The sequence below is a fragment of the Rhyacophila brunnea genome, unplaced genomic scaffold (assembly GCF_057557595.1).
Source record: "Rhyacophila brunnea isolate RB1 unplaced genomic scaffold, BYU_Rbru_1.0 scaffold_20, whole genome shotgun sequence".
NCBI lineage: Eukaryota > Metazoa > Arthropoda > Insecta > Trichoptera > Rhyacophilidae > Rhyacophila > Rhyacophila brunnea.
In genome coordinates this window covers 32,844,712-32,863,271 of record NW_028232860.1, presented here as the reverse complement: position 1 = coordinate 32,863,271, position 18,560 = coordinate 32,844,712, and the positions used below count along the sequence as shown (strand labels likewise).

Here is an 18,560-nt window from a genome sequence, read left to right as displayed (position 1 = left end):
TACATATAGTAATTTTATTGTTGCTAATAAATACATAAGTATATTTTTTATAATTAAATATAAAACATTTACACAACCAAAAATTACGTGCTTCATCAGCGCTGAAATTGAATCAATGTTTTCAGGCCTCGATATTGGAGATTATCCAATTGCCATATGAGCCGACTTTTGTGTAAACACCAGGCCATCCAGGTGTCCCGCAATTTGACGGCCCGAAGCTTACAATGCCATAAATGTACCAGTTAGCCTGCCCCCCTTGGGTATCTTGGAATATCAGTGGTCCCCCAGAATCACCATTGCATGTATCTTTTCCTGCAAGACCTCCCGCACAGGCTTGCCCAATTCCAAGGTTGACTCCAAGCGAACGGTACTTAGACTGGCAGCTTGCCTGGTTTCTTATAGGTACACGAACTTTTAACTTAACATCTGATCGCGTTTCTGTGGAAAGAAGAAAAATATTACTTAAGGCTATACCTCAGTTGAAGCATGGTCTAAAAAGATCGTGGCTAGGCGATGAGCGGATTGCGGGTCGCGGCTGCAAATGACGCATGCCGAATGAAATATAATTTGTCATATAAATCCAACATGCGTTAATGTTCTGTTTATTGTTCTATTAGTAACAATAATAATATATTCATTAACGTGTTTTCTTTTTAAAGTAAATGGGTAACGTTTTTAGTCATCTTTTCACGATTTAAGAATTAAAACCCCCGTCGCCATCACGAAACAAAATGACGTATTGACACCTCGACGTTCGCTCTCAGACTGCCAGCGAGTCCAAAATATCGTCGCGCCTATACTTAATGATACACCTCCGAATGGTCCCCATTTGGGGATGTCTACTCTGTGGGTCTAAAGAGGCATGAACCATTATCAAGCCGACGCATAGTAAAGGTTGATTGCGAAAATAAATAAATAAATGAATAATAAAACCGGCAACTCTGTACTTTGTCAAAAATAAAAGTTACTGGCAACACTGCATTTTGTAGACCGCTGGCAGCACTAAATTATTTCAAAAAGCAGTGTCGACAATGCAAATATCTTGGCGCGCATTATTTCCACCATTCCTATGACTGAAAATGAGATATGAATGTAATTTAAACATCCTGAGTCAAAAATTGATTATAATATAATATAGTGGAAACAAAAGATTCACTTTACTCCGTAAACTCGAAATTGGAAATATCCGCTAACAGGATTGTGACAATAAAATTGTCGTGTGAAATAAAAAATAATTTTAGCATGGATACCCCCTAGAGACAGCCGGGAGCGGCGCCTCGGGGATGACGTGTAAACCCGCCCCCAGCAATTTATTTTATTAAAAATTTCAAGCTTTGTTTGCAAAATTTTGAAGCCTTATTATCTTTTATAGTTATTTTAAACATTTGATGACTGCATAAAGTATTTTTGTTACACAAAATAGTATCCTTTTAAACCTCTCGCTCTAATGTTTTAGAATATAGTCATATTTCGGTACATAACTGTGCAGTGGTGTTAAGATTTTTTACATTTATTAATTTTTAAACGCATTTATAAAACCATTAGTATAATTTATTACAAGATAATTTTTGTAAAATATTCACGATAAAAAATTATATTGATAATCTCTGTGATCCCAAATTTGACAAGAATTAGGCATTTTATTATTCAAAAAATCGGCAAGATTAACAGATTTGAAGATGATTCTAAAGATACTTATTATAAGCTATGTTTTTGACCATTCAAGTGTGATAAATATTTTCTGAATAATGATTGCTTTATAATAATTATTGACCTAAGAATAAGGTAGTGTTTTTTTGAAATACGCCATTTCTTTTGGCATTCCCCAGTGGTTAAGCTACAACATACGGCCATAGCCATAAATTAACAAACTAAAATTGAAGTAGGGAGTAAAATGATATTGACGCGCGTGTTTGAACATGTACCGTTTAAAAAAATTAAAAATAAATCAGTTAGGTACATGGTACAATGGTTTTATAAATGCGTTTAAAAATTAATAAATGTAAAAAATTTTAACAACACTGCACAGTTATGTACCGAAATATGACTATATTCTAAAACATTAGAGCGAGAGGTTTAAAAGAATACTATTTTATGTAACAAAAATACTTTATGCAGTCATCAAATGTTTAAAATAACTATAAAGGATAACAAGGCTTCAAAATTATATAAATAGATTATCTACAACGTTTAAGGAGTGTCCAGGATCATGGTTTGAAAATACAATAAAAACTCAATTTTGACCTACGACGAGCACGTGGGCCGTTAAGCAGAGACAAGTCGTTTATTTTTGTAGTCTTGATAATGTGCATGAGCAGTTTTTATTAGGTATGTAAGGTAAGTTCTCTTCATCAAGATGGTTTTCCGATATTCCTTTTGAGAATAATGTACTCTTACAGTTATTAATAATTTAAAGAATATATTTCCACCTTCAACACCGTTTTAGAACATTTTTTAATATAAATGTAGAGTTGTCACTTCATAACCTTGCACTCCTTAATATATTACCTATTTATTTATTACTATATATATTAATACAAGTGAATATCGTTTGATATAATTTAATGCGAGGTAATCACTCGAAGAGGCGTATCAGTGCAGTAAATTCATTTTTAAACGCATTTACAAAACGATTAGTAAAATTAATGTTATCACTATATAGTGACATATTCACGATAAAATATTATATTTTATAATCTTTCTGATCCCAAATTTGACAAGAATTAGGCATTTTATTATTCAAAAAATGGGCACGATTAACACATTTGAAGATAATTCTAAAGATATTTGATTATAAGCTATGTCTTTGACCATTCAAATGTGATAAACATTCTACGAATAATGTTTGCTTTATAATAATTATCGACCTAAGAAGATAAGAAGAAGGTAGTATTTTTTTGAAATACGCCATTTCTATTGGCATTTTCCAGTGGCTAAGCTACAACATACGGCCATAGCCAGAAATCGACAAACGATAAATGAAATAGAGAGTAAGATCATGTTAACGCGCGTATTTGAATACGTACCTGACCGAAAAAAAATATTAAAATAAATATAAAGGATAATAAGGCTTCAAAATTATATAAATATATTATCTACAAAGTTTAAGGAATGTCCAGGATCATGCTTTGAAAATAGCATAAAACCTCCATTTCGGTGCACGTCCCCCCTTAACTCAGGACTATATTATTATAAAATTTCATTACTTTCAAGCGATGTAGATAATATATTATAATGAACGCTTTTCGCATACCTAGTATCAATCCATATTTTATTACCTGTCTCAGTTTTTCCCCATCCAACCGCATACATTTCGTGGTCTATATAGTTTCTATCCAATATCTGCTGGTTGAAAATTGGCAGACAGACAGGCTGGATCCAGTCTGTAATTAAAAAAATAAAACCTATAGGATGGTTTTATTTATTTATAACATAGAAAAACGTTGGGCCCACGTTGGTCGCCAGTTATAGTATGTTATAATATTTATAAAATAGAAACACCTCTGGTTTTAGTATTTATTCCGAGTTCACAGAGATTAATTAAAAATAACAGAGAATAAATTCTTCAAACGTTACACCAAAATAGATTAACAAGATAAGATGACTCGCTCGACTAAATAACCAGATAAACTTGCCAAAAGATTAGTTCAGTTCAGGTAGCAGTGGCGAAGGGTGGAGGTAGGCTGTTAAGATCCGCCATAAATAGTGTACATTAAACTTTTTCAGACATACATATTTGTTTTCATTGAAATAAGAGTACAATTTACAGATAGTGTTGGTTAGATTTTAAAATTCAATTAAACCCTGAGAAACCAAGCCATAATAGATAATAGTCAAAAAATACATGTCTATCTATAAAATATCTAAAATTATGCAATTAAATCATACATAACTTTGAGTATTTTATAGATAGAATAATATTTTTTATTTATTCTAGTTTGGTTTACGCAGGGCTTAATGAATTAAAAAAATGAACCAACAATATGTCTAATATGTAGTTTTAATCCAACGAAAACAAATAACTATGAATGAAAAAGTGTGCACAATTTTGTCGTATCGCCCAAATTAGACCAAATCTATTATGGTTTCGTTTAGGCAGGGTTTAATTGATTTTTAAAAACTAACTAACACCATCTGTAAATTGTAGTCTTAGTTCAATAAAAACAAATACATATGCCTAACAAAGTTTAGTGTGCACTATTTATAGCGAATCTTAACAGCCTACCTCCACCCTTCGCCACTGTCAGGTAGGTATCACATTTGACAACTAGATACAACACTTATCACTAGAAATGAATATAAATAGTATAAGGTACTTAGTCTCAATATAGATAACCTGTATGATCAAAAGGGTCAGAGCTAATCAGACTAAACTGACTGGCTGTCAGACCGTGAGAGATCTGTGAAAGATACCAATTACGGAGTCAACATAGGGTTAAATCCTTATTATGAATGTGGCGAATTGCAGGATGCCGACCACATCCTCTGGGAGTGTCACCATATAATGGTTGCAAGAGAAGAGCTTCTCAAGTCGGTCCGACCCTCAGTTGGACCGGTCGACCGTTGCGACCTGGTATCTATGAGGAAAAATTTCTCAGCTATTAAAAAGTTTGCGGCATTTTACGACGAGCGAGAAGGTCTTTTATCGTCGAGAATTGACCGTAATACATTATATCGAAGTAGGAATCACGCACTATAGTACACGCTAACCTTGGTCTTGGAAAGTTGCTTCTGGGACACTTTTGGCACAAATTTGAGGATCGCCTACCATTCGTTACGTCACGGTATACTCCTGTATAACGGATGTAGAGTCGTGGCGGATGGTGGAGGGAAAAGCAAGTCACTCCGCTATATATAGAGTTAAATCATAATCTGCCTACATAGCTTGCGGCGTCCAGTCAATGGGCGGCGCCATCTATGAGTCTCTTTTCGAAGGAAAGCCGCCATAAACCATTTATTACTAAAATCTACACATAGCTGGTTTTTACTATTGACATTTTATGAACTTGGTTTTTAAGGACATACTCATTATAATATTATCGTCATGATGTCTGGTCCATCAAAAACACAGGTTCTCAAACTTATTTCGACCACCGCCTACTTATTTATTTATTTTAAATCTAGTGCCCCCCATATTTTTTAACTTACCTTTTTACATTACCATCTGTTGCGTATCTTTAAAACGGTGTTACTATTGCAAATATCATGTTTAAACATGCATTATTATATGGATATGATAGATAGGGTGTGACTCATATCCTATTTCTGAAACCAAAGAATGTTTCAGTGAGAGGAAATATAACTATTTTTATTAAAATTAAAAGAAGGTTTTTATTTTAAAACTTATCTAATGTGAAGGATGAATCTGATGCATTTCGATGAGTTTGTTAATATCTATATATACATAGGGGCTATCAGTTTGTTAAATCGCATCTGAAGCGGTGTCGTGTCTAGATTCTGTCGGATTTTTATAGATAGAATTTGTCTGCCGTCGCCCCTCTAGATTTTCTTATCGCCCCCTAATTTTCTTTGTGCCTTCTAGTGCCCCCTTGTGGGCGCGTTATTGCCCATTTTGAGAAAGACTGATCTAGAACAAGATTATTTTGATTTAGATAATAATTACCCGTAAAAACCACTGGTCTAACAAGCCGCAGCAACGCAATGTCATGACTTTGGTCCTTACTCCGGCCATTGTATCTCTCGTGGACGATGATTCTTTCGATGGGCATATCCAATACTGAATTAGCGCATAGACCATCCTGCGTGCAGTCTGGATCTGTCAGGATGTTCCATTCGCCGAGTCGGACGCTCGCCCTGAGAAAATCATAAAGTTAACTATTTATTGAAATCGCTTTATGTGCTGCTGAATTCTTCAAGATCTTGAAGACTAATTGGTGTGCTAAATCACCAACAAAAATAAGAAACTGGTTAAAAGAACAACTCAGTGAATTTATATTATTGCAGATTTAGAAAATATATCTTCCGACAGATTTTTTTTTGATAATTTACAATTTCAACTGTATCAATTGATAAATATGTATCTGAAAACATTAAAAAGATTTTTTTTAAGTCAAAGATAAACTTACAATTGTTAAAAAATGTGAATTAGTTACATAATATCATACGTTACGTTATTATTACATTATTTTCATGGTCATATTATTAAACTCATTTATCTTGTCGAACCGCCACGCCGGGCCCCCTGGCTAGAGCCCTGTCAGATCCCCTCCTCTTGTGGGGGCCATGATACAGATTGCCATGACAAAGTCCAGTGCAAGGTTTCTGTTGCTTAATAATTCATTGACCACTTCGAAATTACCGGGATTGAAATCTAGATTTTTACTCCAGGACATAATTTATTGCAGTGACGTCCCTAGACAAAATGCCGCCCCATTTGTTATACAGTATTTTTTATCACCAATATCTAAGAAATGTGTTATATGGATAGATTACTAACAAAATATATCTGACTAAAACATACAAAATTAAATTTATAAATATTTTCCCCTAAAAGTGGGGATTTTTTAACGTTGGTAATGCAGTGGATTCTTACATGCCATTTTGGAGAAACATTAATTTGCTCTATCTTGAGAAATTAAGGGTGATCCGAGTCGCTTTTTTTCTTCACAAAACTTGGCATTGTTTGTAATGACACGTTTCGCCTAAGATCGCAAAGGTTTAAGCATTATTAAATCGATAATCGATATAATGACGGCGCAACGGGGACGCTCTGTATGAAGGGGGTGCATCTTTACTTTCGACGGCCAACGCAACTTCCGTGCGCACTGGTTAATATGTCTGACTGTAGTTATTCGCAAATTTTCTCGTGTCGTTTCTAGTCACCAAGTATGATGAAAGCCAACAGAAGCAAAGTAGACATCGCGAACCCGACAAAAAAAACAGTCCTGTTAAACCTTTTACAGGATTCGAACCTGGGACCCACGGCGTTATAGTCCAACGCTTATGCCGCGCGACCACCGTGGGCAGTGAGCTATTAATGGAAAGATATTTTCGTCATTACTAAGTTTAAGTATCTATTTTTATATTATATACCAAATGATTCTCTTCGATTTCCGCCCTTCTAGTAACTACCGCCCCCAAGCGACGCTCAATCTGCCTACCCCCACGGGACTTAACTGGTTTATTGTGATATTATAATGTTTATTACCCGGTGTGGGTACGTATACATAATTATTATAAGAAGTTCCACTGGGTAACACCAAATAATATATATATATACTTACATATTTTATTAACTCACCACCTGATATCAATAAAATTACTTTATCGGAAATAATTAACTTACAGTTGATATGTTGAAGGCACTCCTGCTCCCTTGATGCAATGTGCTGCTGTCAGAACATACCGTGATGATATGAGGGCGCCGCCGCATAAGAAACTTCTTCCAGTCGCTGAAAATAGAGTAAGCATGTTGGGTTAAACAGTTAACGCTGTGACTGTATCTACAAAACTATATTATGTAAGGACCTGTGTTGCCATATTTTCCTATGCTGATTATAGTACAAAGACGTAAAAATTATAGTTTTTCTGAAAAATAAATAGTACAGGAACATTTTTCGTCTTGAATTCATTAAAATTATAGTATTTTGGTATATTTAGCGTAAAATTATAGTATTTTACATTTTTCGCAAAATCAAAATTATAGTGTTGTACTATAATTATAGTACGGTTGGCATCACTGGTAAGGACCCTAATTGAAAATAGTAACCGTAAAAGTATACATAATCTAACGTTGTCTAGTTGGACGAGGAGTGTTGAGATACTCAAGTTGTGGTATATGCATGGTGTAGCTCAGGGTGTGATAACGATCCCAATCTCGGATTGGAGGAGGATAGCAAAAAATATACCGGAATTGGGATCGTGAAGGCCGGGCCCTAACTCGGGTTGTTGTGGCACTTATGTATGTGAAAAATAAATATTCTTACTTCCCTACTATTTTCAATTGTATTGTTTTACAACATGGTAATACCTACTATCTTTGATAGTCGATTGAGGTTATCTATGAAAAACTTTTGACATTAGTTTCTGACATTGTTTACCATTTTTTTAATATAGTGCTGTATAAAATTTTCATAACGTTCCCAACGAACGTCAATCCCGATTTTGACAAAGAAATTGGAGTTAAGCAAAGCAAAATTGTCGAATCTTGGAGTATATGGATACTACATGGCGCTTCCAAGAATCAAACATTAGTGGTCAACGGCTGGTTGGTACCAAGTGGGCACATTAACACCAGTAGATGGGCGACTCTCGTGGTATAGTGGGTAAGGCGCTGGCCTTCCACCTGAGATTTCTGGGTTCGATCCCGGTGAGGGCATAATATATATGTGATTTTCTCAAAGTCTGGGTGTTTGTGATTGTTCAAAATTTCTAACAACCACCTTGTACGAAAAAGCAAGGACATGGTTATTAATAATTCTAAACAAACAAAAAACGCCAGTAGATGCACCCATTGCAAAAATTGGAAAATGCCATACTTCCATAAATTTTCATCTACGGGCATCCCCATGCTGACCTTCAAAAAATGCGAGTGACGCACCATAAAACTAGCCTCCTGGATAATGGAAGAAAACTCCTTACAGAAAAAGCTTGGCGAGCTGATTTTTAAGGCCCTCGACCTTCAAGCCTAGAGCTTGTGCTGCACTGACCATAAAATAAATGTCAACTGACGATTAGTTTTGGCCTCAATATTCGAGATGATAAACATGTGGTTTCAAAAATACGGCGCCAAATGCCATTCATCCCGGGAGACTTGATTTACTGAAGGAACATGCAAAGTCACTGGATCCATTAATATTAAAATCTATTAATATTATAAATATTCGCGAACAATTCTACCATTTTTTGTTGGATGTGATATAATGGAGTTGGTACTATAAGACAGCGCCCGGCAACCTATGCCACGCGTGCCACTCGATGGCACGCCTCGAAATTACGGTTTATTAAAATTTTCGGTTCTTTAAAAACTGTACCGTAATATTATGTGATGATACACTTTTGAACATTGAGTATGTTGATTTAGAGTTTATCGATTCAAACGATTCTGAAATTAAACTTCAAAACTGCCAGAGATAAAATTATGAAAAACGAAGACAATTTTCTTGACATGATAACCAAAACATGGAATGAACTCCCAGAACTGTTTTCGGTACAACTGTGAGCAAACATTCTCAGTTATGAAATATATTATAAACCCGTATCGAAATCGTTTAACCGAAGAAAATTCGGAAATGTGCATAACATTATAAACTTCAAACTATGAACCAAATATTGAGGTGTTAGCTTCCAAAATTGAGCCTCAAGGAAGTCACTAATGTTTAAATATTGTAATGTGTAGCGTGTATATTATAGTCAAATAAAATTGTCTTACAATAGATTTACTAGTTTTATTTCAGTGGCACGCTGAGTGTCCAGTACTTTGAATTACCTGTTTTGTGGCACGCCAATGTATTTGGGTTACCGACCGCTGCTGTAAGATATAACTGGACACGTTCAATGTGTATTTCATCGAGAATTGCATGGCTTTGGTTGGATGTGTTGTTCTTATTATTAATAGTAAAATAAGTTATTGTTATTACGTTTAGTATACTCTAATAATGCCATCCATGGATACTCGTATATTTCTGTGGCGTTTCCTCCAAATATCCTCGGTTCAGAACCGGCCCCACACACCGTGGAATCTGGTACAAGTAAACTTTGTCGTAAAGCCACGGGCAAAGTCACTGGATCGTTAACTAAAGGGCAACAAACCTGAAAACACATATTAAGGTTATTATTATATCAGTAATAAATATATTAAAAAAAAAAAAAAGCCTTCTTATTTAACTGAAGTTTAGATTAATAATGAAAAAAAATGAGTAAGTAAATAAATAATTAAAACGAGGCAAAAAAGACCACTGATTCTCATGCAAACTTTGAAATCAGTGACCATCGTTTATGTTTTTTTTCATATAATAATGCCACTTACATCGAACTTGAACTCACTTAAGCTATTGCTTATAGAAAAACCACAAAAGATTCAATCTGAAAGAAAATTCAGTATCTTAGCAAATTCAGTTATTTCTTAATAAACCATTTTTTATTCAACGAATTGTTGACAAGATTTGAAAATATTATGGGTAAATGTGTCGCAGAGGTTTACATGAGATTTCACAACATTCTTTTTAGACCAAACCAAACCTAACCTAACGTAAACTAACCTACCCGAAAATGTCCTGAATCTACCGTATGGTTTCCCTTTGGGTATCGCCAAGCTTAATAGCGCATGTACACGTGCATAAATTTACTGGCAGCAATAGTGCGTATTTTAAACTATAGTGACAATAACTGTTTACACATAAAAGTGCTGACTGTCTCTCCAATCTCATTCTTCAAGAGTTATCGGTAAATGTGCCGCAGAGGTGGACATGGGATTTCACAACATTCTTTTTAGACCAAACCAAACCTAACCTAACATAACCTAATCTAACCTACCCCAACCAAATATTACCTGATATAATCTTAGTTTGTGATAATAATGTATCAAAATGTATGAAAATTTCAAATGTTCAATTAATGATTATTGGATCGAAAAGCAAATTATAAAACCTCGCGTCCACCTCTGCAGCACAATTACCATATTATTATGTTACATTTTCAAATATTGTGAATTATTCCATTTGGTTATTATTATCTTAAGAGCCGCTCCTGTTGGTAACAATATAACCGGTAGGAGAGATTTTTGTATTGTTTACTCACTTTTGGTTTCTTATTATACGTTCCACATTGCGCCTTCCGTAAACTCTGAACGATGTGATCGGGAATAGGATTAATCCTTAGAAGATCCATCAAAACTGGACAATCCGTAAGACCTTTACAAAGTCCATTGCTTTGGGTTTCCGTTTTACAAGGAGTATCATATGGCCCGGTATCGTATAGTTCTGGAAAAAACGTATAATAATTGATGTATCAGTGGTTTTTTCACACCCACGATGACTGCACGGCTTAAGCGTTGGCCTATTGCGTCTGAATTGCGTTTGAATCCTGGGTCTGACAAGTACCTACACATATTGTTTTTCAATTTGTGTATGGTCAGAGTATGGACCTAATAGGTTGAAAATAATAGGCAGAAATGCAGGCCATCAGAGAATCCCTCGATTGGACACTGGTTAATTCCAGCAAACATCACCCCACCGAGGTAATCATATACTCTGACAGCCAATCCAGTCTTGTAGCTCTCCAAAACCCTTCATCGACACACCCACTCGTAAGAGCCAGCCTCACATTATGCTCACTCCTGAGAAACATAAACATCACCCCCAGGTTCATCTGGATAAGGAGTCACATTGGCATAGCCGGAAACGAAGAGGCAGACAAATACGCAAAACAAGCCACCACAGACAAAAGACCCACCACTTACACAAAATTCCCTCTCACGTTCGCAAAGAGGAAATTAGAAGATGACACCACATATCTATGGAACAAAAGATACACTGAATCCACCACTGGATCGACAACAAAAATATTCATACCAGACATAAACTCAGGAAAACACTTCACACACAACACCACACTCAATCATGAACTCACACAAATGCTGACGGGCCACGGGGCAATGAGAGCCTACCTGAAAAAGTTTAAGCTGAGAGCCGACGATCACTGTCCATGCGATGGAGTCGTGTCTCAGACAGTCAAACACATATTGGCCGATTGTCCTATACTTGAGAAAGAAAGGTGGACCCTCGGGGTACAGTGCCACCAGCAAAAAATCACAATCACAAACCAGACAAAATACTCAACAACAAAACAACACGAAAACTATTCACTGAATACCTAACAAAAGCGATCAAAAAAATAAAGACAGTAAACGGAGGGACATAAACATAAACACAACACAACACAGAAGGCACACACCCTCACAGTCTCATATCAATATAATGTATACTAATATTTTACTCTGTTATAATAACTAAAATTATTTCTGTGCTTTTTATATCATTAATTAACACATCTTTATTATTATTTATATTTTATATATCTCTGTATTTTTATCTCATTACTTTAACACAAATTTTTATATATGCTTTTCTTTTCTTTTATATTTTATACTTTAATATGTTATATATCTCTGTACTTTTTTTTTCTTTAACTTTTTACTTTAACACATATTTTAATATTCTTTATATTTTATATTTTCTTTATGCTTACAATACAGTGCTTAACTGTAAATTATGTAAATGAAATATGAATAATGTAATACTTAAGTAATAACCCTTGTACGAAAAAGCAAGGAATTCAATAAACGAATTAAAAAAAAAAAAAAAAAAAAATAGGTTAAGCAAGTGGCTGACATCCATTTCTCGTAAAAACAAAATCTGTCAATACAAACCTCCACTCTGTGGAGGCCCATATGATCTTATTAGGATCGGATATGGTCGAAAGAAAGAAGAAGTTTTTTCAGAATCTTTTTACATAGTCATACCTACAAAGTACAAACCATACCCTGCCCCAGGGTAGGGGCAAGTTGTGTACATTTGGACGCTCTTAGGTATGTTCCATTGAAACTGAGTCAAACAAATCCAACGAATCCAACCAACGGTAGGATTTCGGACCATTAGGCAGAATTTCCACAGGAACGCGATTTCTAACGACTAATAATTAGTGTTACCAGTACTTAAAATTAATTAAACAACTTATATGTCTCTAAAACAATAACACATTAAATTTATTGAAATGTCAACTTTTTATGAAATTCTATCGTCCTATAGCTCGTCGTCTACAATGACACATTAATTTATTTTAAATTTACAAAATATAAATAATGCTTCATGAATAGGTAGCCATTTAGTTCATTTATAAGATTTATAGGTAGGTACCTATGACAAAGATTTTTTAAATTTTCTTTTGCCCATCGCTTTTCATAATCGCCCACTTGTTTGATTATTTTCATGTCGACAATATGATATTGTGACTTGCGACATAAATTGATAAAATTCGTTAGATAATATAAAACCTGATCATTCCGAGTTGATTTAACACAGTTTGTAATTTAGAATCTCCATTACAAAATATAAATAAAATGAAAATAAATTGTTGGTCTGACATGATAATATAGGTAATAATATTAAATCGAACTCTTCGCATAGAAAATATGGCTAGAATTTTGGAATAACAATACCAAAAGCGGTTTTTTGTTTGCGTATGGTTACTTATGAATAATAGGTATTAATTATTAAGCTATAAGATACATAATTCAAGTGAACTCCTATACTTAGTTACTTCCATGTTATTACACATTAACAGTTCACGTAGCAATATAAATCAATAAATACATCCATAATATACTCGTATAATGTAAATTGTAAAAAAATCATTTAGAAACACGACTGGGAAAACTGCATTTTTTGCTCACGACCCACTTTTAAACTCGGGTTCAGATAATAAGTATGATATATTAATATATAGTTGAATTATCTTTTTAAAATGAACCAATGTAAAATAGTTTATACATTTTGATGATTTCACTTAAAAATTTAAAATATTAAAAGTATTAAATATTTATATATATTTCGTTTATAAACTTAAGTTTTATAACTATTTAATCAATAAATAGATTCCACAAAAACGAATGTTTTATTTTTCCTCTGGCTGTTCTATTTTTCCATCGTTCTTTTTTGTCATGTTCTGTTTTGTCACTGTTCCGTTTTGTCACGTTCTGTTTTGTCCGATTACCTTCCCATGTTAAAAATACATGTCAGATATTTTTATTATTGGACATAATATAGGTACCTACTTCAATACATCATTAAATAAACTGCTTATTTAATTATTTATTTTATCCATTGAAACCCGTCGCTATTTTATAGAGATATTTATAATTATTAAACAAATAAATAAAGCAATGATTGTAAATTATGTAATAACATAATAATGATTGCGCGGTACTAAAATAATTAATTAAATTAAATAATAAAATTATGCTCTATTTCACGGTGACATCTATGTATAAATTAAGAAAGCTATGGCGTCTATGTTTCGCTGACCGAGGGATGACGGGTGATTGCGCCACAAATGATGATATTTTGAAAAATATTACAGACGAATCAATCGTGTGCTTCCTGGAAAGTACGATATTACAGCATGTCGCAGTCAAAGCATCAGCATATTTTTAAAACAAAAATACAAGTTAATCAACAATAGTAATCACTAAATATTTTACAGTACATCTTTAGATATGTATTGTACACAATATTATGGAAGAAACTAATTTGTAGTTTAACCAATTAGAACAGTGTTGTATTCATCTCTATAGCTCCGAGATGAAAAAAATACGCGTTGTTCGTGGAGCATTGGAGACAATTATAATTATTCTCCTTCGAGAATGAAAACCTAACCTTACCTAATAAATAAACCAGTATGACGGCTATTTTTCAAAATTTGTTTGCCGCTGGCTTCCTGTAAACCGATTAGAGCCGTTTTTTATTTAGACATGAATTTTATCTCGGAACTATACAACCGAAAGCGGTCGGACAGTCTTTAATATACGACCATATATTTGCGATACAATATTTCACGGTGAAGTGTGATATGGTGAATTGTATATGGAATTGAAACTGTCGATATTTTAAAACAGCACTTATTTCGATAAACAAATAATTTATTATATATCCAATTCAGCTATTGACAGCGCTCGAAATGGAAAAATTTACGAACCGGAGCGCTCGACAGTTTTTTGAAGATTTTTAGATAGTAAAGTTATCAAAGTTTATGTGTTTTTTTTTCATAAAAATAAGTGTGTTAGATTTTCTATTATATGGCCTATTCAGCTCAGACGGTCAAATTATTTATTCCACGAGACGGAGCGATAATTTTACCGATTTCACGAACAGGAACGGCGCTCCGGTGCGTTCCGATCCATTTCGAGCCCTGGCTATTGACTAAACACTCACTACTCATGTGAACGACATCAGTCTCAATAAAGATTATTGTCAGTTAGTATTAAACACATTGTAAATATTTCTGTAAAGATAAAGCTGGTTAAGGTTAAGAAATAAAGACTTAGAATACATAAATAACAAAATGATGTTAGTACTTTGTGGTCGATTTATATATTATTAGTTTAGTCTTTCCAAAATTATTATAATATATATTAAAGATCGATGATAATATTGTATTTATAGTATACGTAAAATCATTATGAGCGCTGTAGAATTTTATTATTGATAACCTCAGAATGAATGCTTAAACAGGAAAATATTTGATAAAGTAATTTTAAAATACGTTTTTCAAAGGAATTTGAATACTATGAAGGCAATAATGATTTATTTTGATTCACTACTCACGTGCATTAGATCCTGGAGAAATAATAATTAAATATGATACCAAAAACACAATAAAAAACTGATTGAAGAAGTTATATAATATTCTCTCCATGATTTTACCGTGTGATCTTAGTAAATTCATTCGAGACACTGACTTGCTGATAAACAAAATACTTAGATACCTATATATTATTTTTTTATGTATAAACCACTATCTAAGTCAAAAATAAATAAATAATTACAAGATAAAAAGAAATTTTCATATACAACGTTTTTAAATTTTCTGTTGAATTATTATACTCAATATGCTCAAACTTGTACTTGATATGAAGTAAATAAAAAAACAAACAAACAAATAATATAGAATACTGAAATGTCATTTTTAAATTTCATTTTGATTTCCATAGTAACGCACGTATATATTAATAATTTAATTGTTTTAATGTATAAGTCTTTTAATTTTTACGAATTTTTCGTATATAACTTTCCATACAAAACAGAATTAACTGAAAATGAATTCAATTCTTCTTAAAGATGGCTAAAAGTATTAAAAGAATGCATTTGCATCGTGTTCTGATATATTCTAAATGTTAGAAATATCTACCTAGTCGGGAAGTTAGTTAAAAATCGATTGCAAGATTTGTACTGGATACACAACCACCGGACAAACAAGAATACGAGCTAAGAAAATCGTTGTAAAAATGAATAAATTCGTATTGCGATAGTACGAGTTCAATTGAAATTTATTTATTGATTTAAATAAAGCAAACGTTATAAAATTTTAAATTATTAGTCCACAATGAAAATAATAATTTTTCAATGATTAAAATGGCTTGCTAAAAATCGTTAGTCTTAAAAAAAGCGCCAATGTAAATACACTCATGCCTCTATTGAGATCTCCTTCAGTTCATTTATTTATTAAAAAAAACAAGACATTGTGGACATAACAAATTCAAAATTCAGGACGTTCATAACATGAAATTTAACGTTTAACGGCTTAGTGACACGTTTAAAGCGTCATGGAAAGAGGCCGTGCATATCCACGGCTGTGCATATATGACGGATGGTGGTGAGAACTTTAACGTAGTCTTTCAGCCAAACTTTCTTCTTTAAGCACTACAGTGTATAGTTGTAGCATCAGTCCCGTGCGGCTCCGTTTCGGGACGGAATGAGCACTTAAAATCACTTCTTCCAGACACATTTATAGCGTCATGGAAGGCAGCCGTACATACATGACGGGTGGAGGTAGCAAAACAAAGTAGTCTTACAGCCAGTCAGTTTAGTCTGATTAGCTCTGACCCTTTTCATCATACAGGTCCGCTATTTTTGAAACTAAGCACCTTACACAATCGAGATTCGTTTCTAGTGACAAGTGTGGTATCTAGTTGTCAAATGTGATACTCACCTAAAATGAAATAATCCTTTGGCAAGTTTATGTGGTTATTTGGTCGAGTGAGCCATTTTATCCTATTAATCTGTTTTCGTCTACCGTTTGAAGTATTCTCTGTTATTATTGATTAAATCTCTGTGAACTCTGAATAAATACAAAACCGGAAGTGTTTATATTTTATAAATGAGGCGTCTAATTACAAAAAGCGACAAGTCCACAATTCAATATTTTCAGCGTACAAAGTTTTTATGTTTCAAGCTTTAATTATTTGTTTTAACGGGAGATTATTTTTTCCGTTGTATTTTATGTCGAAATTAGAACCAAATGGCAATTTGTTTTAGGCGATTAACTCTAAAATGTTATAAATATAGGCAAAATAAAATTGGACGTAGCGCTATTTGTATCTCACTTTTTAATTTACTCCGCATAAGGCACATATTTCCGTGGCACTGTCATGAGTTTACCAGATGCTACAGTATGGGAGACGCCCTTTTCAATATTGAACCTTCCCTTATTGGTTGACTTAAACACTCGCGAAATCAATCAAGCTTTAAATAATATGAAACACTGACTTGGCGCTTTTTGTAATAAATCGAGACTTCAAATATTTTTTTTCGTAGGGTTATGTTGCATTTTGGAATTTATAGATCAATGCATATTGTGTAAAATTATACAAAGAATACGTGCGTACTTTTTTCTCGATTTTGACCAAATGTGGACTTATCGCTTTTTGGAATTATGGACGCCTCAAATACTATTACTGGCGACCAACGTGGGCCGAAAGTGTTTCTATGTTATAAATAAATAAAACCATCCTATAGGTTGTATTTTTTTTATAACAGACTGAATCCAGCCTGTCTGTCTGCCAATTTTTAATCAGCAGATATTGGATAGAAACTGGGTAAATACTGAGACAGGTAATAAAATATGGATTGATACTAGGTACGCGAGGAGCGTTCATTATATTATCTACATCGCTTGAAAGTAATGAAATTTTATAATAATATAGTCCTGAGTTAAATGCAATTTGTTCACTGCTTCCATAACACCATCATATAGAGCAGCGATGGCGAACCTATCACCCGCGGGTCAGACACTGACCCATGCGTTGATTTTTACAACGTTTTTCTTAGGTCGTATTCTTATTTGTCCGGTGGTCGTTGTCCAGTACAAATATTGCAATCGATTTTTAACTAACTTTCCGACTAACTAGACATTTGAAACTTTTAGAATATATCAGAACACGATGCCAATGCATTTTTTAATACATTTAGCCATCTTTAAATGGAATTGATTTCATTTTAAGTTAATTCTGTTTTGTACGAAAAGTTATTTCGATAACATTATTGGTTGTTAGGGGGTCCTAGCAACTAAATTATTAAATAATATATACGTGCGTTACTATGGAAATCAATATGAAATGACGTTTCATTTCATTATTCAGTATTTCTATCAAGTACAATTTTTTTTTTGATCGTTTAAGATAGTCAAGTCAAATTTATAATATGATTCAACAGAAAATTTAAAAACTTTGTATGTAAAAAGTTCTTTTTATCTTGTAATTATTATTAACTTATTTTTTATATCATAAAAGAGAACAGTCAATCAAAAATATAAAAAAAAAGTATATTTCTCAAATTATTGTGTTCTAAATATAAATATTTTAAATGTAGCCCTTTAGTTAAAAAAATAAAAACAAACGATACAAGTTCCAAACCACATCAAACAGAATGGTTTGATAAATATGGTGTGATTGAAAAGAATAAAAAGAGTGTGTGCAATTTTCCATGTAAACAATTTTATCAAAATGCAGGACCGGATTCGTCAGATTAAATGAACATTCTAAAATA

General features: G+C 33.3%; 1 protein-coding gene across 1 annotated transcript; it reads right to left on the bottom strand.

The window, feature by feature from the left end:
- Positions 1-15,470, bottom strand: LOC147071550 (CLIP domain-containing serine protease HP8-like). Its single transcript, XM_085948395.1, has 7 exons — positions 15,342-15,470; positions 10,759-10,940; positions 9,600-9,771; positions 7,307-7,412; positions 5,624-5,814; positions 3,279-3,383; positions 1-438 (listed from the first exon to the last, which is right to left on the bottom strand). The coding sequence occupies exons 1-7, from the start codon at positions 15,460-15,462 to the stop codon at positions 122-124; spliced, it is 1,194 nt and encodes a 397-aa protein (XP_085804521.1). The 5' UTR covers positions 15,463-15,470; the 3' UTR covers positions 1-121.
- Positions 15,471-18,560: the final 3,090 nt, after the last annotated feature.

Bases quoted from the DNA above. Each gene is read 5' to 3' on its own strand.
- LOC147071550 (XM_085948395.1), bottom strand. From the start codon at position 15,462: ATGAATTTACTAAGATCACACGGTAAAATCATGGAGAGAATATTATAT. The intron at 9,772-10,758 runs GTGAGTAAACAA...ATGTGTTTTCAG, and splicing joins CGTATAATAAGAAACCAAAA to GTTTGTTGCCCTTTAGTTAA. The intron at 7,413-9,599 runs GTAATAACAATA...CTCTATTTTCAG, and splicing joins ATTATTAGAGTATACTAAAC to CGACTGGAAGAAGTTTCTTA.